General features: G+C 36.2%; 2 protein-coding genes across 6 annotated transcripts in view; one reads left to right on the top strand and one right to left on the bottom strand.

The window, feature by feature from the left end:
- Positions 1-23,710, top strand: part of NCOA2 (nuclear receptor coactivator 2) — a 286,892-nt gene that overhangs the window by 92,419 nt on the left and 170,763 nt on the right. For all 5 annotated transcript variants that reach the window (XM_073892872.1, XM_073892874.1, XM_025870705.2 and 2 more), the window contains exon 2: positions 4,560-4,616. The gene's annotated coding sequence lies outside the window, so the exon portion shown is untranslated. The remainder of the gene's footprint in view (positions 1-4,559; positions 4,617-23,710) is intronic.
- On the bottom strand, positions 16,805-17,221 carry LOC112823150 (cytochrome b-c1 complex subunit 7). The gene has a single exon (XM_025870715.2). It carries the CDS (start codon positions 17,127-17,129, stop codon positions 16,890-16,892), a length of 240 nt encoding a protein of 79 aa, XP_025726500.1. The 5' UTR covers positions 17,130-17,221; the 3' UTR covers positions 16,805-16,889.

Genomic DNA, 23,710 nt, shown 5'->3' with positions numbered 1-23,710 from the left:
TATGACTTTCCTCTTGATATAATATAATTTGAAACATGCTTAGTTAAAGGTATGTTTTATGTTAAGTTGTTTGAGAGGTTTTGTGTTTTTAAGAAAAAGAAAACAAATTCTCATACTACCACTGCATTAGCTCTGTGACCTTGGACAGAGTGCTTCACTTGTCAGTTAAGTTTCTGTTATCTACAAACTGGAGGTGATAGTAGCAATACCTACCTCATAGGGTTGTTAGGAAGATTAAAATGGATAACAGATATAAAGCTCTCTGTCAGAAGCATTTAATAAATTGTTGCTATTGGTGATGATGATGATGGTGATGCTGGTAAACCAAAACAGCAAAATATGGTTCTTCTCTCATTCTGGTAGGCATAAAGTGCTCTTTTCGCTGGTATTGTGGGTGTCACTTCATTTTCTTCCTAGCTTGCTTTGCTTCCTCTGACTCTGTGTCTAACCCTTCGGTTAAAAAAAAAATTTTTTTTGAGCATATCTTCTTCTAACCCTCTGTTACCTTTTGAAAAATCATCAATCTATAGCTTTAATGCTGTCAGCAATCTTTTTCTGTGTGATGTGGGCTCAGTCCTGATTTTTTTTGCCTCACAGTCATGATGTGTAATTAGTGCAACCAAATTGATGCTCTTCTTGTCAGATGTCTATACCATTTGCTACTAGAACTGCCTTTGTCCCTTACATCCCTTAACTGACACAGTAATCATAACTGTCACATAGGAAGAAAGGGCAGGTACATAGAGGTATGTTTTTAAAAATCATTTACGATGTTTCTAGCATTGAAGAAATTGAGGTATAATTTGCATACCATAAAATGCACCCATTTTAAGTGTATTATAGGATGAGTTTTAGTAAATGTACACAGTTATGTGTGTCTTGTGTTTCTTATACATCTTTCTTTAGCATCACCCACAATCCAGTTTTAGAACAAGTCTGTCAGCCCAGAAAGTTCTCTTGTGTCCATTTTCAGGCATTCCCCACCTCTGTTCTCTAACTCAGGACAGCGCTAACCTGTTTTTTCCTCTGTAGTTTTACTTTTTCTAGAAATTTCAAATTAATAGAATTATATAATATGCTATCTTTGTGTCTGGCTTCTTTCGTTTAGCACATGTTTTTAAGTTTCATGTTGTTGCATCCATGAGTAATTCATTCCTTGTTGTTGAGTGGTATTCCATTGCATGATGTACTACATTCTACAAAATCCATTCTCCAAAGATAAACAGTTGAGTTGTTTGCACTTTTCAGCTGTTCTAAACATAACTGCTAGGATCATCCTTACACAACTGCTTGAATGTCATCTGTCCCCAAGAGAAGTGAAAACACACCTTGGTGTGAAATTGTTGGCTTATATGTTGAGAAACTTCCAAACTGTTTTCCAAAATGGCCATACCATTGTGCTTTCCTACCAGCAAGGGATCTCTTTTGAAGGTTCTAGTTTCTTCCTGTCCTTATCAATATTGTATGTTTTATTGCATGTCTAGCATATTTTATTTTGGTTTTAATTTCTGTTTTTCTGGTGACTAATGATGTTTATTATTTTTTTTTTTACTTTCCCATTTTTTTTTTTTTTTTTTTTTTTTTTTTTTTTTTGAGAGGGGGAGAGAGAGAAAATCCTAAGCAGGCTCCACGCCCAAACTCACAACCCTGAGACCATGACCTGAGCCGAAATCAAGAGTCCGATGCTTAACTGGACCAAGACACCCAGGCGCCCCCCCCCCATTGTGTATCTTTTATAATATATATAATATGTTTAAAAATCTTTAAATATTTTGCCCATTTAAAAAAGTTGAATTGTTGTATTATTGAGTTATTGAAGTCCTTTATACATTCTAGATGGACATCCTTATTATTTAGCTCTTTATGTATTTTAAATGCACATGCTTTATCAGGTAATTATTTTGCCAATATTTTCTCCCCATCTGTGGCTTGTGTTTTCATTTTTCAATTATGTCTTTTGAAGAACAGACGTTTTCATTTTAATGGAGTTCAGTTTGTCAGGTATTTTTTTTCCTTTTATGGTCTTTATTTTTATTTTATGCATTTGGTGTAATATCTAAAATTTTTTTTTCTAATCCACAATAATTTCCTCCAAGAATGTTCTACAAGTTTTGTAGTTTAGTTCTTACTTTTAGGTCTATGGTCCTATCCATTTTGAGTTAATTTTTTGTACATGGTAGGTACAAGGTAAAGGTTGAGGTTCTTTTTCCCTCTCCATGCGTATAATAGTTTTTGGCATCATTTATTGAAAAGGCTGTCTTTTTCTCATTAAATTACCTTGTGACCTTTGTTGAATATGAATTGATATAAATGTGTGGGACTGCTTCTGGCCTGTGTTCTCTTCTTTTGTTTATCCTTATGCTGATACCCCACTGTTTTGATTGTAACTTTATAGTAAGATTTGAAATTAGGTAGTTTTTTTCAACTTTTGATGTAGTTTTAAGGTAGCCCTGGTTCAGAAATTTCCCAGTAGTCTCCATGTTAATGTGTCTCTGGAGGGTTATGGGCAGATAAAACCATTAGGACATTCCAGGGAAAATCGGTTCTACTTAGGGGTGTAGGACAGGCCTGAAGCTTCTATTTTTTCATCATTTCACTGAGTTACCTGTCAGAGCCAGCAGCGCTTAGCAGGATCATACTTGGTAGAATAATTGTAACGCCTACTGTGTACCAGGTGCTTTATGTAATCATCTCATTTAATACTTCCAAGGTGCTGCAAACAGGACATTATTATCCTCATTTTATATTTGAGTCCACAATAACACTTCCTAGGTCGCATACCTAAGCTGCTGCTAACAATAGAGTAATATTATCAGCAGCAGTATTTATATGATAAAGCCAGTTCTGAAAACTGGTCTGTCTGATGACTTAACCTTACAAGGTTTTTCCACTGTTTGGTGCTACCTTCTTTTTTGTTTCGTTTCGTTTCGTTTCATTTCCTTTCTTTCCTTTTCTTAAGATTTATTTACTTATTTTAGAGAGAGAGTTCGGGGAGCAGAGTGCATTGGCACTTTCTCCTCATATTATCTTAGCATGTTAGTGAAAACTTACTAATATAGATCAAGCAATAATAGTTTAATATCATCACTCCTACTAATAATCACAACTTTTAGCTCTTGATTGTGGCATAGTGTGATGTCCTTGAGCGAATTAGTTGTTGGTATAGAATTATAATAGGCTTAAGTAGGCCAGCATAATGAATAAATTTACCCCAGTAGAGCCGGAAAGAATTGATGACTCCTATTACATAACAGTTTATTGCACACTACTCACTGACTGCCACTTGAGGAGAATCCATTCGTTTTACTTACTGTGATAACTTCTTATTTGCATACGGATTTTCTTTTGTTTTTCATGAATCATCACTAACTAATACCCTAGCTGCATTTCATTACATTCGATGATCTCCATACCGAATAGGTCCTGGTAAAACTCAAAATGGAATTTTTTCTCTTTCCCTCCCCTTTCGACCTCTTTAGATTAAAGTAGTAAGCATTAATACACAGACAATAGCATAAGCACATACTTGTTTGTATTTGTTACTGTACATCTTAGAAACAAACTTCTTTAGTGCAGTGGAAGTGATTCTTGTGTGGGTCAGAAAAATGCTGCAGGGTCCTTTGGAGTTAAATTCTTTGTTCTCAAAGACCTACGCCCAGAAGAAATTTGGTGAGCAGCTCCCCTCGTGATTGAAAATGTTCATTTCTTCCTTATCTACATTTGCTCTCTCTTTTTTTAAGATTTTTATTTATTTATTTGACAGATAGTGAGAGCAGGAACACAAGCAGGGAGAGTGGGAGAGGGAGAAGCAGGCCTCCTGCTGAGCAGGGAGCCCAATGTGGGGCTCGATCCCAGGACCCTGGGATCGTGACCTGAGCTGAAGGCAGACGCTTAACGACTGAGCCACCCAGGTGCCCTATCTACATTTGCTCTTACAAATTGTTAAGATTGTCGTATATTTTTATATGGCATCATTTTACTCAAGATTTTTTTTTGAGATAAATTATTCAGTCACTTTTGAACTTCTTTATACAATTATGACTTAGATTTTTATTTCAATAGTTTCAAGCCTTTTGATTCCTTGCAGGTAAACTATAAATCACAACAAATTAAGATTGCGATGTGAATTTTATTTATTTGTTTACTCAGCAAACATTTACTATGCACTGTGTTACTGTGTGCTGGGCGCTGGGCTGGTCCTAGGGGGCGCAGTCTGGACATAGGGATCTCAGGTCTCTGCTTCTCAGCTTCCAGTGCTCCTGATGAGACCTAAGCAGCTGCAAGGAAGTGTAGTAAGAATTACGGTGGGAACTCAAAATTTGTAGACTAGACACCTCATCCGTCATTCACAATGAAATGCGGCCTTACATATTTTACGTTTTTTTAACCAAATAGAAGTAATGCAGCAAGTCTACTTCTTGATTTATCATGGCAATTTAATGGCGAGATGTTATTAATGAGTTACTTGTATATTGGTTGTAAAAATCACATCCACTCTAATAAGTCCAAGAGGATTCTCTTTCTTTTTATTCATGTTTGCTTGTTTGTTTGTATTGCAGATTTCTCTTGGATTTGGCTACAAATTTATAGATCTTCTGCACTGTGTACAGGCACAGGTGAGTCAAAATTAAGCCTTTCTGTTGGAATATTTTTATTTTTAAGTAAACTCAAATATTTAAAAATTATTTATAGTGTAGCAAAATAATGTGTAAACAAAAATATAAGTAAGAAAATGTATATTTGTCAGCATTTCTGTTTTATTATAAAAATTCTGTGGGAATGTGTTAGAAATGAATTTGAAGGTAAAGTGATCTTATCTGTTTATCAGTGTTTACTGTGTGTATTTGGGAAGAGTTTACACATACCCATTGGATGAGGTGATTTATAATGTCACAGCCTGGCAAAATGTTTACCTTTTTTATATATAAATACAAGAATAGTTGCTATCGATTTTGGCAGCAAATGGAGGTAAATGTTTTAAATTTAATGAGCAGGCTTTTCTTGTCCAACCAGTCTGAAATAGCTTCTCAGTCACTTCTTAACTCACAGCCCTGATAGATTTTTATCATGATACTTATTATCATGTGATATATTCTTATTTCTTTATAGTCTTCCCTACAAAAATATAAGCTCTGTGAACACTGCGACCATTTTTGTCTTGGTAAAAAACGTTATCCCTGCCTTTTAGGATAGCACCTGGTATATAGGAAAGACTGAATAAATGTTTGTTTAAAGTAATTATTGGATAGTAAATATTAAGAATTTGCTTATATTCAGAGTCATTGAGCTCTGCATCTATAAAGAAAAACTAGAAATAGTTTTTATATTTATTTCTAAATATGAAATTAATTTGTATCAAGTACTTAAAGTCTATGGCTCTTAAATGTTCTGAGAAATTATACCTGTGTTGCATATATTATGTACTAAAGTGTGCTTAATCCGGATAGAATTCAGAGGGTAATGCTTCCAATTCTGTATTTATTTTGTCACTACCCTAGAAGGTTCTTATGATCAAACCTGAAGCAGGTGTGAGAGCTTCTTACCTCCTTACTGGATTATGCTACCATATTGGATATGTTTTTTGATATCTTTGTAGAGAGTGAGAGAATTGAAAATCTCTAAAAACCAAAGAAGTTAAAAATTTCCCATGACCTATCACTGGATACAAAATTTAACTTCCTTACTTAGTTTTCAGTTTCTAGATTGGGGAGATTCTTTGGTCATTTTTCCACCCTCTATATTGATGTTTGAATTCATTATCCTAGAGCTATAGGAGGGATGCTTGGCTGGCTCAGAGCATGCTACTCTTGGTCATGAGTTCAAGCCCCACATTGGGCATTGAGCTTTCTTAAAAAAAATAATAATAGGGGCGCCTGGGTGGCTCGGTCGTTAAGCGTCTGCCTTCGGCTCGGGTCATGATCCCAGGGTCCTGGGATCGAGCCCCGCATCGGGCTCCCTGCTTGGCGGGAAGCCTGCTTCTCCCTCTCCCACTCCCGCTGCTTGTGTTCCCACTCTCACTGTCTCTCTCAAATAAATAAATAAATAAATAAAAATCTTAAAAAAAAAATAATAATAATAATAAAGATAGCTATAGGAATAAGCAGACCACCTATTTCCTTGTGTCCTTGGCAGTTTTCTTTAGGTGTTCCAAGTTACTGGTTGCCATTATTGGTTTCTTGGTTTCTTTGTTTGTTATTGTTTTTGGTATGTTTTGTTTTTTGATCTTTCTTCAGGCATTGGTCTCTTCTGCCACCATGATTTTTATTTATAGAAAGAATTAACTCTGACCTTTAGTGTTTAAGTAAAATTTTATGAATTATTTCTTATTCACATTTAATTTTATAAGTGCAACTTGCAGAGATTCCCTTGATAATACTAATAACAGCAGCTAATACTTATTGCTCTCTTACTGTGTGCCAGGCATTATGTAAGTGCTTTTGAGTTATCTTGAGAATAGCAGATAAGGAAATTGTAGCTTAGAGAGGTTAAGTGACTTTTCCAAGGTCGTATCAAGTAAGTGGCAATTTGCCACTCCAAAGACCTTGATCTTAACCACTGAGCTCTATTTTATGCCTAAATAGCCCTGAATACAAGCATATTTGTGGCAGTAAGTGAATTACAGGAAAATCATGTTGCTATGTGAGGACTTCAAAATTAATTTAAAAGTCAAACATTATTTTGCTTCTATTTCATTAGCAGGTCCTAACTTTTAACCTTTATTTCAAACTGTGAAACATGACAACTCATTTGAAATTTAATGACTACCTAAACAACTCCACTAAAGTTGGAACTAAAGTTCCACTCTCGCACTTTTAAATTTCCACTGCTCGCTTTTGGGGACGGGGGAGAGGCACATGGGGGAAAGCCATTTGGATTCCTTTTTCCATTATAAATGTGGTATGCTATGAATCAGCATTCTTTATCCCTTGAAATATTAGACATTTTTGTTTACAGGTGGCATTTATAGCTTGGTAGATGAATCATTTTTCTTAGAACAGGTTGTATGAAATGTAGTAACTATAGAATTACTTAGAACCCTTATCTTGAAAGGTATAACAATTTATATCTCTGGCAAAATATTTTTAATTATTTAAGAAATGAGGTGGTATGACTTTGAGGTAGAGCAGAGTTGGTTCAAACAGGACTTCAGCTTTCTCTGTTTAGTTTATTTTCGGGGCTGAGGAGGACATATTATATAAAAGTATTTTGAGTCTTACATGTATAATATTGTGGACAAAATGTTCTTGAAGACAGTGTTGTTGAATACATCTTAAAATTTTGATTTGAGAACAAGATTAATTGTATTTCCTCACACTTGCCAAAAGGTTTGTGTCTATAAGTATAAACATAAATTTCAGATTTGAGTATATGGAAAAGGAATTCTGTTTGAATTAAAAAGACAGACTTTATTTAACAGACAAATTGTGCTTTTTAATCTATAGCTACGTCAGTATTTCCATTCCAGTCTCACATTTTAAGCGTTTTTAAAGTTAGCCAGTAAAATATTCTTAGAATTGATAGTCAAAACAGGAGCAAACATTAGATAAATCTGTTTGACAATATAGCCTTGAAATGTAATTTTCCCTTCACTATGGAAAACTCAACTCAGTGTGGAGTCATATGTACTTTCTATTTATTTCTAAGTCTGTTTTCTGTATGCCAGAAGATTTGGGGTGGGAGAACAGGGTGGGGGATGGGTGGGTGAAGAATTGTTTACACACACTAGTTCAAGCCAAACTCTTTGATGCTAATATATGGAGAGAGAAGTTGTCCAAAGTATAATAAAGTGTAATACACTTCTTGTAATACTAATATACTTTGTTGTGTACTAAATACTAAAAATTGTATTAAGCATATCAAGACATAACAGAAATTATGTCCATGTTGGCTATGACATGGTTAAAAGTACATTTCAAGTGAATATTTGTTGGGTTTTGAATTCCCTCTTCATTCATAGATGTGAGATGAGTGATTGGCTGCCTGATTTAACTAAGATGTATACATTCCCATGAAGACAGGGCGGCTTGATTTGAGTCACAGATCTGAGGCTTTGAGTATTATCCACTGAAAATCGGTATTAATACAAACAAACATTGAGAACATTTAAGTATATGTGTCTTGCTTTAGGCAAGATCTGTGGACATTTAATTGTATTGCTACTTTGTGATGTTTCCTTGAAATTTCAGCATGGTAGGCACTGTGATCTGGAAAATAACAGATATTTTGACAGTTGGCAAAGTGCCCTCGGTCATTTTAACTATGGGTGCTGGAATTCTAACCCTAGCCTCCCTGGGTAGGCTCCCCTGCTCTTGGTGAGCGGGGCTGACCGCTGAACTCAGGCTTTTACTGGTAGGTTGAAATTGCCTTGCAGTGGGTGTCATTGACACCGAGCCATCAGTTGGAAACTGGATGACAGGCCATTTTTTAAAGCATTTTTACTATTCTACTTTCCTCCTTTTTTATGTACACACTAGTGTAAATAGATTGGCTTAGTTTCCCCCATAAAACTAAATTCATTCAGCACTCTTAACTCTCCTTTCTCGCTCCCCTCCTTCCTTTTACCTTTGGGTCATGACTCACTCTTTCTGATTCTCCTTCCTTTTGGAAATATTTATTAATTATTTATATTGTTTTAGACTATGCTAAGTGCTGTGGGAACTAGCACTTTTAATACCCCAAATTATTAAACTGGAAAAGGAATATCACTACAAGCTTAACTCCACATTTCCTTGCTCAGTGTTTTCACATTGAATTTTGGCTTTCTGATTTTTCTTTTAAAGAAAAAAAAACCTGAGCATTGATTTATGAATTATATGTCTTTTATTACTAAAAGTCTTAATCTATCCATGGTAGTAAAGGTTAAGGCACCAGCAATGACAACCAAAAGCATTCTATCATAAGTAAATGTTTTGTTTGTATGGAGTTCACAAGGCTTTCAAAGTGCGCTCTGGGGAAGGTATACACTTCCTGAGTGTGTTGTGCTTAGTCAGGTTGAGGTAATCACAAGAGTCTAGGCGATCTGTTTAGAACCATGTCCTTGCTATTTCTATAGGTATAGACAAGCAGAATGTTGTTGGTAAGCGTAGAGCGTTGCTGAAAAACATACCAGAAATATGGGGAACCTGATTTTCCTGATTGACTTAAATTTTAGCAAGAAAGGTAATTTAGCAAAATTTAGAATTGCAGACAGCAATTTAAAAACATATTTTTAAATAAAATTCATAAGGCTGTTTCTTAGATTATAAGAAAGTTGAGTTTCAGTTTAGAGCCGTTTTACTGTGCGAATGCTTTATTTTTAAGATTTTTTATTTATTCATTCGAGAGAGGGAGTGAGAGAGGAAGAGAGTGAGGGAGCAGAGAGCCTGAGCGGGACTTCACACCAGGACTCCGGGACCATGACCTGAGCCCGAGGCAGATGCTTAACCCACTGAGCCAGCCAGGCGCCCGAGAATACTTTTAATTGGAAGTTCCTAAGTGTGACTTCTGTTGGTGTAGCTGGTGTTTTTTGGGAAATCATTAAAATTAAAAGTATTACCAGTCTATATTGTATAAATCTTTTGAGTTAACATGTCTTAGGGGAGGTAGGGCCAGAGTGGGAATCTTCTGAGAAAGTTAGAGTAGACTCTGATTTCTCCGCTGTGGTTTTCTGTACTGTACAATGGGTGGATGTGTGTATGGAAATAGGGAGAAGTGGTTTATAGATTGTTAGCAAAGTGTTTTCCTGCTTTATCATTGTTGTTGTTGTTGGCCTTTAGATTTCAGTTCAAACCTGTATGCTCTTATTTATCTGGATAGTAGAGTTGTTAGCTTTAAGAAGGTCCCCAGTAAGCAAAATTTCACATAAGTGCTACCATAATAACTTTAGGAATACACAGCATTTGATTTTAAGATAGTAGGATTTTTAGCTATGCCGTTCACTCTCACTTTGAAAGGAAAATGACAGATATACATGTTATTTTCTAGGTAGGTGTTGAATTTGAGTCAGTTGACCTTGCCAGAATCTCCTTAAAGATAAAATAGCAAATAAATCAGGCTGCTTCCATTGAACACCTCATAGTTTACTTTTGAAGCTCCAATCATTTATGTTATTCTCCACTGTTTACCATATCTAGAAGTAAAGGATAAATTAAGCATTTATTTATGAAATTATCCATATAATTAAGTAGGTTTTCTTTCTTTCTTTTTTTCCTGTGACTCTTTGGCCTTAGGATATAGATGTTTCCATTGAGATGTCTATGGCTAGCTTAAGACTCAAATAAACTGGAGGAGTCCAGAGAAGTTAATAGCAAATTTTGCAAATTGTGATTTTTAACCTACTTCCATTCATTAGGTTGTCTGAGCATTATTTGCTACCTCATGAATGATTCATGGGTGTCTACAGTCAATGGAAATATATTTTTTGTCCTAGTTACACCTTGCCTTCCCATCCAAAAAGAGCAAAGGGAGGATAAGATGTATTTAGCTCTTAATAATGGCTTAATGGGACTTTAACCATATACTATAAATGTATATAGTTCATTTTTGAAGGATTTCTTAAATATATATCTGCATGCAAGGTTGATTTTTGTGGTATCCTAGCTATAGGATTGTTTGCCTTCACTTTTTTTTTTTTCTTTCTGAAGTATTTAAAGATCTTCAATTGGTTTTGAATTGATTAATTTGAGGACATTGCTTCCTTTAACAGTTTTGACTTTTTGGTGCTAGTTACATAGATTTTATAAGCAAAATCATACACCTGACATTTTCTGGCCTTGACCTAAAGGTCTGGAAATTTGCTACCTCTCAATATCACAGAGTTGGAGCACAGTTTTGTTGCACTTCCTGAGAAGTGAAAAGGACTGAAAAGGCAAAAGTGTCATAGGCTAGGGTGAAGTTCGGTGGAAAGATGAATGGGGAAGTTTAGACCTACCAGTGCCTTACATGAGTACCAAGACTTTTAAGTGTTGACTTTAAACTACAAAATAATATCTTCAAAAGAAACAACTGTGTCATAATTATTGAATTGGTGACTTCGATTAGCATAGCGAGAGTAGGGGCAAAAGGGAGACAGTTGATCTCTCAGTTTCTTTCAATTCTTTGTCGTTCAAAGAGTGATTTGATCTAGGGACTCTTGGGTGGCTCAGTTGGTTAAGAATCTGCCTTCCGCTCAGGTCATGATCCCGGGGTCCTGGGCCTGAGTCCTGCATCGTGCTCCCTGCTCGGCAGGGAGTCTCCTCCCTCTGCCGGCTTTTCCCTCTGCTTGTGCTCTCTCTCTGGCCAAAAAAAAAAAAAAATGATTTGATCTAGATTTCTAATTCTTCCTTTTATGTGGCAGTTTTATTACAGTCCAGAAAATAAACTTTAGTTTCATAGGTTAGAAGACAGAGTGTGAAAATAGAAGATAGTTTTGAACTAACATGTTTTGAAACTATATTGTGGTTACTCATGCTATTATATTTGAGTAGAATAAAAATGTAAAATTCTTTTGACTTAAACATCTGTTAGACAAATTAGGCTTGTTTCATGAGCACTATTTATATACAATAATAGATTTTGTTTGATTAACCCAATAGAATCTAGAGTTTATCTTTTCTTTGCAACTAGATGCTTTGGAACACTTAAGATTTTCTGTAATGTAGACATTAGATGTTTAATGTTGCTGCTGCTTCAAAATACACACAGATTTTCATAAAATCTTTATTGTCTTACATGTAAGTTATTACTTCTTTGAACTTGTTCACTGACATATTTATATGATATGTCAGGGTCAGGTTCAGACTTTCTCTTTAAAGTATCTTTTGAAAATATAAAGTAACCTTTTGTAAAATACTGCTGTTACCTTTTAAATGTATTTTTATTTTAACATATCCAAAATGCCAGTGCATATTGCTTTAAACCATAATGTGCACTCAACCTATTTATTTCCCATCTTACTGTTTTTTCCCTCCTTATTTTTAAGAGAAAATAATAAAAACAAACGAAAAGATTAAAACCCTTTTTCCTTTCACACCACAGTGGCTTATCACCAAAGCTGTTCAACCTCAGAGCCAAATAAAAGCTGTCCGCTGTGCCGGCCACAGTCCCCACAGACATGCTGCCATTGCGGCTGCCCTTGAGTCCCTGAGCCCATGTCCCTCAAGTCGAGGCCTGCCACCCCAGGAGCTATACAGTTACTTCTGGACCCTTTGCTATTATTTTAGGGTTAGAAAATAAGAGGCATTTATTTATTACTTGTTTATTCCAGTACATTTGGTGTCTTTGGCTTATTGTGATACTTCTACTCAGTGTTTCATTTAATTAAGTCATTATTTTTACTGAGGTCTCTGTTGACTAAGGGTCCTATTTCCTACTAAATTTCAAGGGCTGTTTATGAAAATAACATACCTGATCATTTGTTTATATAACACGTTGAGGTTTCGTGAGGTAGTTAGAGTTTTCACAGTGATTTGAAGCAGAGATAAATATAGGTTACCTTGAGGGACAGAGAAAAGGAAAAACAAACATTTACTATTCCTTTTGGCAAAACGTGGTTTTTGGCCTTTGCATGTGTTGTACCAATTTAAACCGTGGGTAAATTCTTTATGTCAGAATGTGAAGTATGTTCTGAGTGTGTCTAAATTCTCTGATTTGAAGTTGAAACGAAACCACTTTTTATTTTCAAAGTATTCAAATTTTATTTCTTAAGCCATAATCTATAGAGTGAAACAGAACTGTGTCTTTCAACTCATCTGCTTTTAATTGAATCTTGTAACAGTTGCAAAGACGTTTTTTGCTGCCTTCTAAACTAGTTAAGTAGGAAAAATGATTCTGATCTCAAAAATGGGAAGTTTTGATTAACTGATCCCATCAGATACTGCAAAATGAGCTTTGTCACATGCTCAAAAGATGTAAGTCAAAGATGTGAAGAAAATTGAGTTAGAAGTATCCTAACTTTATTTTTTCTCATTATATATAGAGCGACATGTTAGTTAATGTTTTGTTTTTTCATTGTTTTATTTACAGAACATTTTTAACATTGCAGTTGGTATATGTATACATGTAACTTCTGTGTCAATGTTATTGTATATATAAATTTGTCTTATTTAAAATAATATCACTATAGGGGTGCCTGGCTGGCTCAGTTGGTGAAGCACATGATTCTTGGTCTCAGGGTTGTGAGTTTGAGCCCCACGTTGGATGTGGAGATCACTGAAAAATAAAATCTTTAAAATAAATTAATTAAATAATATCATTATATCACCAAACATTAATAATCATGATGTAACTCCAAACAGGTAGAAACTAGGACATGAACATAAGTTAAGAGGTATATGTTTGGGGTGCCTGGGTGGCTCAGTCATCAAGCATCTGCCTTCGGCTCAGGTCATGAACCCAGGGTCCTGGGATTGAGTCCCGCATCGGGCTCTCTGCTTGGCGGGAAGCCTGCTTCTCCCTTTCCCACTCCTCCTGCTTGTGTTCCCTCTCTCTCTGTCAAATAAATAAAATCTTAAAAAAAATAAAAGAGGTGTATGTTTAAGTCATCTGCTTAAGTGTAGCTTGCTTATATTTGAGTACATTTCTTAGTTATAGAACAATCATCAGTGTGGTTTCAGTGTAGAGACATGGATCTGGAAACAAGTATTATCAACACAGATCCTCTTTCAACCATATTACGAGTGGAATGGAAAGTCCTTGGAACTGAAAGATCATTTATAATTGCTAGCATGTGTATTGTGCTTATCATGGGCCAGGTAGTGTTCTTTTTTTTTTTTTAAAGATTTTATTTATTTATTTGAGAGACAAAATGAGAGATAGAAAGCACGAGAGGGAAGAGGGTCAGAGGGAGAAGCAGACTCCCTGCTGATCAGGAAGCCCGATGTGGGATTCGATCCCAGGACTCCAGGATCATGACCTGAGCCGAAGGCAGTCACTTAACCAACTGAGCCACCCAGGCGCCTGCCAGGTAGTGTTCTAAGCTCTTCTCATAATAATCCACATAATCCTCAAAAGAAATTTATTAAGTAGCTGCTGTTATGTTATCATTTAGGTATGGGGAACCGAAGGCACTGAGGGGTTCTGTTGACTTGCCCAGTGATGCCCCCCTGCTTTTATTAGCTAGTTAGAGGCAAAATTGGGATTCAAACCTAAGCTGTCATTGGTAATGTTTTTGTTTTGTTTTGTTTTTACCAGAAATTGAGTTTATTTGGGAATAGGAGAGGAATTGCAGTTTGGGAAACACTTGTAATAAGCTACATGTTAGTCTTTTGAGGGTTTTAGGTGGGGTGTACTTACATGCAAATGGGGGAAAGTGCAGCCAGAATGCAAAGAGGGGGAAGTCCCTCCAGAGCCCAAGCAGTAAGTTTGTTGGCTTGAAGATTGGGAGAGATTCTTGGGAGGATGTTCATTGGTTAGGAGCTAAGTCTCAGTCTTATCTAAATCAGACATTTAATGGAAATCAGTCCCTTGATTCTTAAGTTCCATTCTTCTGAGGGCGCATGCACAAGATTTTCCATTTCATATTCTCAAGTTCCATTTTAAAGCTTTTATTTATAGGATGCCTGGATGGCTCAGTAGATTAAGCATCTGCCTTTGGCTCAGGTCATGATCCCAGGATCCTGGGATGGAGTCCCGCATCGGCCTCCTTGCTCATAGGGGAGCCTGCTTCTCCCTCTCCCTGCTTGTGCATGCATGCTCTCTCTCTCTCTGGTAAATAAATAAAATCTTAAAAAAAAAAAAAAAAAAGATTTTACTTATTTGAGAGAGAGCGAGTACAAGCAGGAGCGGGGTGGGGTGGCGGAGGAGAGGGAGAGACAGAATCCCAAGCAGACGCTGCTCTGAGCGCAAGGCCTGACGTGGGGCTTGATCTCACGACTCTGAGATCATGACCTGAGCTGAAACCAAGAGTCAGACACTTAACAGACCGAGCCACCCGAGTACCCCCTCAAGTTCCATTTTAGATCGAAGTTCTTCCACATTTTCCCCTGTTGATCAAGCTCTTTCACAGAAAGCATTGCTGATCAACCATGTTGTTGAGGTATTGTTTTCCTTCTCTCTCTCTATCTTTCTCTTTCTCTCTCTTTGATCAAAGACATTATTAGATGGAGTACATGTCCCTTGGCACTGAGGAGGACCATCCTCAGGTGTCTTGTCCCACAGAGGAGAGAAATGGCAAGTAAATTTTATTGGACTCATTTGAACAACAAAAAGAATAAGAAATGGAGAATCTTAGTCATGTTCCTCTAGGATGGTTAACTCAGTGTCTTTGGTCAGTTGAGCTTTAGGATAAACATAAACACAATATTCTTAATATAGTAAATATTGATAGTGCTTTGCCTGTGAAAGTTTGTTCTCTTAAAAAGTAAAGAACAACAACAAAAAGGATTAGTAATTTCAAAATAAAGTTTCAAACTAACCAAGTGGGGGTAAGGATGTGACCAAGGCTTAGCATTGTGTTTGCTATCCCCTCCCTCCCAGTAAGGCCAGGGGGCCCATATCATTGTGGCAACCAGTGATGCTGAAAGTCCATAAAGTTGCTAAATTGTGTATCAGAAATGATTATTTGACATTAATTAAAGAGGAAAATGCAGGTCATAGAAATGATATTAAGCTGCTCCTTGACTTCAAATGAAGTTACACAGATAATTCATGCAGTGAGATTTGTGTTTAGACACAAATCTATGTAATACGGGTTCTTTTGCTTGAAGGATGGAAAAGGGGCCAGCCCAGTTTTTTTTTTTTTCTTTTCTTTAAAAATAACTTTAGAACTTTTCCTCAATTAAAAAATATTGAAAAGGAGGGGCGCCTGGGTGGCTCAATCGGTTGAGCGGCTGCCTTTGGCTCGGGTCATGATCCCGGGGTCCTGGGATCAAGCCCTACGTCTGGCTCCCTGCTCAGTGGAGAGCCTGCTTCTCCCTCTCCCTCTGCCTGCCACTCTGCCTACTTGTGCTCTCTCTCTCTCTATGTCAAATAAATAAATAAAATCTTTAAAATAAATAAATAAATAAAATAAAAAATATTAAAAAGGAATTTCCTGGGTTTCCCATAATAAGCTTATTTAGGACTGTCTCACACAAAGTGAAGAAAATTTTCAATTCAAAAGCAAATTTCCAATTTTTATTTATAAAAAAATATATTTCTTAGAGTGACTAGAGAATCCTTTCAATTACTTTTTAAAAGCTTTATATAAGTACAGTTTGTTTCGTGTTGACTCTTAATTTTTAGATAATCGTGATGTAACCTAACCGACATGGCATTTACATTTTACAAAATATAAAAAAAAATTAGGCCACCCATTTTCTCAGATTTCCTCCAGGTTTTTGTTTTGTTTTGTTTTGTTTTTTTTACATAGGGGAAATTATACCTGCTCTATAGGATTAGTATATAGTGTTTTTAGTTACTTACAAGTTTTTATGATATAATCATACTTACCATGAATACAAAAAGGTTTTAATTACTTACCACCTCAAATGTACTTTATTCACAGCTGCCATTTTCCTTTTTCTCTTTTCCTTTAAAGCTGTTTTTAAGCATATACATGATGAAGTTATAATTTAATAAATGCTGTCAAGTATGCTTTTAATGTTTTGATAATTCATGGTATTTCTTAAATCTGGTTAAATTTAGCTCTGAAAATTTTACTTTTGAGTCTTTATACTGTAACTCATGGTTTAGTCTCTGAGTCTTTTAAAAAACTTCAATATACCCTCAAATAACAGCTTGGCCACATCCTTTCAAAATAAAATGTGGAAATAGTATTTTTATATCAGAACATAAGCACGTTTTAAGCAAGAAACTTTTTTTTAAATCACAATAGACATTTATTTAAAGTAATATATTTGCGGCTCAGATAGTTCTAAATTGTACATTTCAGGTTTATTCAACTTCTTAAAAATATTTGAGGGCAGCTGCAACCACGGAGTTCAACTCCATCATTATTTCTTTGCCCATTCTTCTCTCTCTTTTCTTTCCCGAATAACTTCTTTCAGATATAGTTCAAGGTAGAATTTATCCTCCTCATATTTTGTCCACTGCTCTTTAGGCAAGATCTGATGCTTCATGGTCAGGTCCAGTGCTCTCTTAATGCGAAACATCCTGTCGTTATAAAGGTTCTCAGGAAGCCTTCTTATGGCCTCTTTCACATCATCATTCTCATATATTGTATCATCTCTCATTAACCCCAGTTTATTGTACCCTGCAGCATTGTAGTACCATTTTCAAATACCCTCCAGCCACCGGCTTGATGCTGCAACTGCAGGCCTGCTCTCCATTTTGAACCGACAAGCAAGAAACTTTTCTTGCATACCTACATTCTGCTAGTACTTAATATATATTTTATTTCATTCTATTCTTAATATCAGCTTAGGAGAGAGAAATTATCCCCATTTTATAGATGAAAATACATAGTTTCAGAGAGATTAGTCAAGATCAGATAGTGAGATGCAGGTAGCTCTAGAATTTGAACCTGGGACTATATATTTCCCAAACCTAATCTCTCTCTAGAATAATTTAGGACTTCCTCTAGTGGAAGGAACTTCCTGATTAGTTGCAAGCCCTGACCTTGTTTTTCATTCCCCACCAACTGACGGTGTCTTCCAATTCAGTCTATATTCATTTCTGAAACAGTTATTGCACACACAGGTCAGAATATTTTAAGTATATAGAAACATTTTATTTGGACTTTGTTCCGTATACATCTTACACTGTAGTAAGACAAATGGCAAACATTTGGGGTTACAAAGCAATGTATTATTGACTGATGTAAAATAATATACTGTAGTAGGTACACAGTGCCAGAAGGGTGATGGACACTGGGTCCATTGCTCTCTAACTCTTGACCCTCTTGACCATATGGTTATCTTGCCATTCAATCTACAACTCTACTATGTCTTCTAGATCATTAAAGCTGGTGTAGCTAGAAATAAAATACAGAAATAAGGGTTATTTTTTGTTGATGGGACTCCAGTGCCACAAAATGCTAGTTCTTGAACATTCTGATTAGTAGTGGTTTTATTGTATAGTCTCCCCATTTCACAGGTAAGAAAACTTGAAATTCTAAAGCTGAATGCTTTTTCAAAAGTAATATTGTAACTCTTGAACATATTGAAAACCCCCGCCATGTTTAAACTGTTTAGTCCTGGGCTTTGGCTACGTAATGCTGCATGGTGTTAAGACACAGCACTGTGAGCAGAAGGCTCCATTTCTCTTTCTCAGAGGTCTCTGATTCTGTTCAGTGTTGTTACTTTTGCTGTTCCAATCCAACAAAACCCCATGGGATGATGAGTTTCCAGTAGAGGCTTTTCTGAGAATGCTCTCTGGCCACTTGAGTTAACTTACCTTTCCCCCTGATCTACTAGAGACCACAAACATAATGTTTTCTATGTTACCAGCAGCTTATGCTCCCTGAATGGAAGAGGGATTTAAGTTCCTACAGCTACAGAAATGTCTTTCATACCTGAAATTTTCTAATAATATATTCATTCCTAAGTTTTAATGAGTGGCTCATGATGCTTAGTTAGCATCTTCTTTAGATGCTATCATAACCAGGATGATTGATACACATGTCACGCCTCCCCTCCCCCTCCTTCCCCAGCAGGTATCTATAAGTGATGTGGTATTCCTTACACCCATCCAACACTGGCTTCTCATTCTTGATATTACATATGGAGTGGGAAGCCACCAACAGTGTTATGCAGACTCCTTCAGGAGTCTGGTAAGCTAGTGTAGATACTAACACTCAAACCCAATTCTGATTTTGCTTTGTCACATTGTTCTTTCTGCTATATTCTACCAGTTAGGACAAAGATAATGTCTTTTTTTTTTTTTAAGATTTTATTTATTTATTTGACACACAGAGAGAGACAGCCAAAGAGGGAACATAAGCAGGGGGAGCGGGAGAGGGAGAAGCAGGCTCCTGGCCAAGCAGGGAGCCTGACACGGGGCTCGATTCCAGGACCCTGGGATCATGACCTGAGCTGAAGGCAGACGTTTAATGACTGAGCCACCCAGGTGCCCCCAAAGATAATGTCTTAATTTCAGTACCTTCCCCTTATCTCCAAGAAAAGGAATCTAGCTTAGATGAACACCTGATTTTATAATATTTCATGAACACTCTATTCAGAAAAAGTGGCTTCACCCTTCTTCATTCCTAGGGAAGTAGCAGTGTACTGAGTATAAAATTCAATATTCCTGTATCTTCTTGCATGAAATTGGGAAGAATTTTACATAACCAAACCTGATCCTTCAGTTTTTGTTTGTTTTTTGTTTCTTTTGAAAAGTTAAAAATTCCTTAATTTTTTATTCCTGGTACCACTACCACAATTTACAGGGCAATATACCTGATGTAATGAAAAGACAAAGAGAAAGACAAAGCTACAACAGAGAAAAGACCTCAGGAATGTACATGTAATTGACACTACATTGCATTAATCAGTAGCTGCACTTTTTGCAAACTGTGGCTATGACAGTCCTGAACAAGAAGGGTTTCCTGTTTAAGCTGCAGTAACTTTTCTGACTATGGATCATCGTTCCTTCTGTGGCAGATTTTTACAGTTCCCCTAATGCATGTGGGACGACTGTCTCAAAGTAACCTGCAGCTTTCCTGACCACTCCTTGCTGTCTCTCCTGCTAAGAACTGTAGCCCTTTTCTTCTGAATTTTTTTTAGAACCTTCTGCTACCATATCCACCACTTCACCACCAGGTCCATAACCACCACCATAGGGACTGCCTGAGCTTCTTCCACCAAAACTGCCCCCCTTCATGGGTCCGTAATTTGATTGCTGTTGTCCACTATAATTTCTAAAATCATTATAGTTTCCACCACCACCATAGTTACCTCCAAAATTTCCTCCTTCATTGTAACTATTTTACCAAATAGATTGCCTAGAAAACAGATGTATTTTGATTTTACCCATAGTTGTGTAGGTTAAGACAAAAATTTTCTAAGAATTAAAGCAAGTAACATGAATTCCCACAGAATCATGGTCTTTTCTCAGTTGGGCTAATTCTCGTACTGGCTTTTATCATTCTGAAAGCTTCAGATGTCCTAATTTCCATAGGTTTTAGGATTTTGCCCTGGCTCTGCAACCTACTTGCATTGTTTTACTCACCAAAGAAAGTAGTAGGAGTCCAGCTCTGGTACTAGAAGTCATGCTTTCCACTAAGATATCCCTAAGAATAGGGCATATTCTTTGGGCTCTAAACCATATAAATGTGCAAAAATGGCAGATGATTGAAAGGTATGTACAATCTTATTTTGATGCCTAATTATAGGCTAATACAGGTAGATGATTCCTGATGTGTAGTCCTGGATTCTTGACTGTCCAAAAGAAACCCAGCTCAAACAGAATGAGCAAAAGTGGAATTTATTTCTTCTGATAAGTGGGAAGTCCAAGGCTACAACTAGCTCTGGGTACATCTGGATGGGAGGACTTAAGTGATCTCATCAGGGCCTTTTTCTTTTGTGTGTATTTTTTTCTGTGTTTCTTTTTTCAATTAGGAATTCATGTGATAGCAAAGAAGATCAGCAGTGGCTCCAGCTTACATCACTTTAACAGCCAGTATTCGCCTTTAATGAGAGCGTTTTTTCCCCCCCTAATAACTCCAACAAAAATCACAGGAACAACTCATTGGCCCAGGTAACACTACCTGCCCATTTCAGAACCAATCATGACAAGGACCTAGTGGTACAGCTAGCATTTTGGTCAGTCCCTTATCACACTAAGAGGTGTGTAAAAGGATGAATATTGGTCCCAACAGGAACCCATATGACCTGACAGTGAAAGGCTGCTTGCCTCTGTTGGAGAGAGGTAGCCAAGATTAAGGTTTGTGTCTTGTGTTTTTCATGTTTGTTTGTGTTTTTTCAAGTCCAGAACTTAGAAAAGTCCTATCTACTCACAGGAATTAGTCAGGTATGCTAATAAATAGCATGTCTTTCATCAATGCCACAAATATGTGTTGAGAATCCATTCTATGCCATTCATTGTACTAGATCCACTAGCTAGAAGAAAAGACAAATTTTGCTCCCTTGAAGCTTATATATTAGCATAGAGATGATGCCATTTAAAAAGGTATAGTATAAATAGTTCTGTGGCTAAGGGAAGTACCCACATGGGGTACATGGGGGCATTTCCAGGCAGAGAGGGCAACATGGAAAAAGGTCCAGTGGTGAGAGAGCCATCAACCGGTAGTTCCTATACATGCAACAAATAGTCCGAGATCATGATTGTAGAGGTCAGTGGGCCCAGATGACCTAAGAGTCTTTTACTTGCCCAGGTGTTTTTACTTCAATCTTGAGTGTCATGGGGTCCAATGAAGGATTTAATGGAAAGAAGTGAAATGATGATAGGTTGTATTTTAGGATTCGTACCCTAAGCTGGGGCGAATGGACTGGAGGAGAACGAGATTGGGGGCTGAGCACATGTCTATTGGCTGACAAACAGACTAAATAAAATGTGTATGTGCACTACAGAACGTAACTTGGCAATAAGAAGAAATGAAGTAGTGATAACATGCTACAAAATATTATGAACATGAACAAAATATTTAGTGAAAGAAGCCAGTATTAATAGGCCAGGTATTGCTTAATTCCTTTACATGAAATGTCCAGAATAGACAAATCTCTATAGATACAAAGTAGATTACTGGTTGCCAAGGGAGACTGGGCTGGGAGTGGGGGAAAATGGGAGAGACTGCTAATGGATACGTAATTTCTGTTTAGAGTTTGAAAATACTCTAAAATTGATTGTGGTGTTGATTGAATAACTGTGAAACCACTGAACTCTACATGCCAAATGGGTGAATTGTCTTTTGGAAGAAATACGAATATGGGAGTAAAGTCACCTTATCTAGAAAACAAAAGACCAGCTGGTAGAACCAGGCATATAGAATATATAGAATACATAAAGAAATGATAAGAAATAGCGAAACATTGGAAAAAACTTAAATGTCTAACAATAGGAGAATGGGTAGTTTATGATATATCTTCATAGAAAAGGAAATAATGAAAATTCTGACAGCATATCCACATTAAAAAAATTAATAACTTATAGATGTGTCCTAAAAATATTATGTTGGGAATATTTAATTTAGGAGTAACATCTTAATTCTAACCCTTAATATTATTAATATGTTACCAAAATATCTATGTTACCAAAGAACACCATTTAAGAAGGCAAAGAGTCAATATATTTTAGAGTGATTTTATTTTAAAATGTAGAGGTGGGGGGCTTTTTTCGGGAGGGGGTTTTTTAAAAAACTTTTAGGGTCTGTTTCATTTAACTGAAAAATTCAGTGTATTGCACATCTTCAGAGGAGACCAAGTAAACAATTTCTCCCTTAACTCTGAGTTTAAGAGGAAAGAAAAGATTGTTACTTGGAACAACAGAGAGGCAGGATAATAACAACAACATTAATAATGTAGAGCAAAAATGCAGCATGATAGAAAGCATGGCATAACCATGGCAGGTGAAATAACATGGATAAATCCACAGGGTTTCAGAAGGAAATTGGACAGTGAGTATCACCAAACTTATAGGTGATTTCTGTCATTTATACTTTATTGCAAAAACATTTGGCAAACCATTTTGGCCCTTTTATCACATTTTTAAAAAATTGAGGTATAAGTGATGCATAACATTATTTTTGGGCATACAACATCATGATTCAATATTTGCATATGTTGCAAAATGGTCACCACAAGAAACCTAGATAACACCCATCACTATTCATGGTTAGAAATTTTTTAATCTCTTCGGATGATGTCTCATTTTGTTTCTATAGGATCACTAAACCAATCAGGGGGGAAAAAAACCAAAAACAAGTATTTTGATCTTAATAAGGAAACCGAGGAAATGAGAAGTTCTAGAGAGTGCCCATGGTTGGGATTGGGGAATAAAGGGTTAGACAGAAAGTGGAGGAACCTTCCAGGGGTCTTCCTAGAAAGAATCTTAGAAATTGTTTTAAGACAAGATATTTTGGCTTCAGTATATCTGTATTTTATCATCTTTTTTTTGTTATTGATTCTAAAATTATTTTACTTGTAAAATGAGACAGCAAAAATATAAGGTAGAATAGAATGTTAGTGGCTAATAAAGAATGAAAAATTATCAGAGATTTTAGAATGCCATGTATTTGCAGATGATACCTGTGTTTTTTTTTTTTAAGGGTCTATGTATCAGAATTTCAGAGGATTGTTTTAAGACTAGTAGATGTACTTACATTTAAAATTTAGCATTCAGAAATCCTTGCTGCAGTATTTTTTAATTTGCTTTTTAAATCTCCTCAATTTGCTTTCCTTGAAATTTTTCTCCCTCCTAAGAGCAAGTCCCTCATCTTAGAGGCTAGAGGATTTATTGTCTTTCCTGAGAATTTCCTTTCCTTACTTTTTAATTGCAGTGCTGTTATGGGTCCTGTCCCAAATTTCTTTCTTAATTTTTCTCTCTTTTCATTTAATTTAACATATCCATTTCACATTAGGGATGTGCCTCTTTTTATCTTAAAAGAAATCGGTATTCTCTGAGTGAATTGTAAAATTCTCCTACTTAAATTAATGGCAAACATTGAAATATATTTCTGATAATTAGGGAATCATTAATAGAGGAACAATTCTAGATCTTTTCAAAAGTCTTTTCAGTCAATATTTTACCTTATATCTAAATTGACAAAAAGCTCTTTGCAAAGTTTAGTGTGATTTTGAGAGCAGAGTGAACTTATTTGGGGGCCAAAATATTTCTGCTATACCACCAGCTACACAGC

The sequence above is a fragment of the Callorhinus ursinus genome, unplaced genomic scaffold (assembly GCF_003265705.2).
Source record: "Callorhinus ursinus isolate GAN/ISIS: 27379988/994484 unplaced genomic scaffold, GSC_fseal_2.0 scaffold5, whole genome shotgun sequence".
Classification (NCBI taxonomy): Eukaryota; Metazoa; Chordata; class Mammalia; order Carnivora; family Otariidae; genus Callorhinus; species Callorhinus ursinus.
Note: the sequence above shows the minus strand (reverse complement) of the source record. Positions and strands in the feature narration are given on the sequence as shown.

Coding starts and splice junctions, on each gene's coding strand:
- LOC112823150 (XM_025870715.2), bottom strand. CDS start 17,129: ATGAGAGATGATACAATATATGAGAATGATGATGTGAAAGAGGCCATA.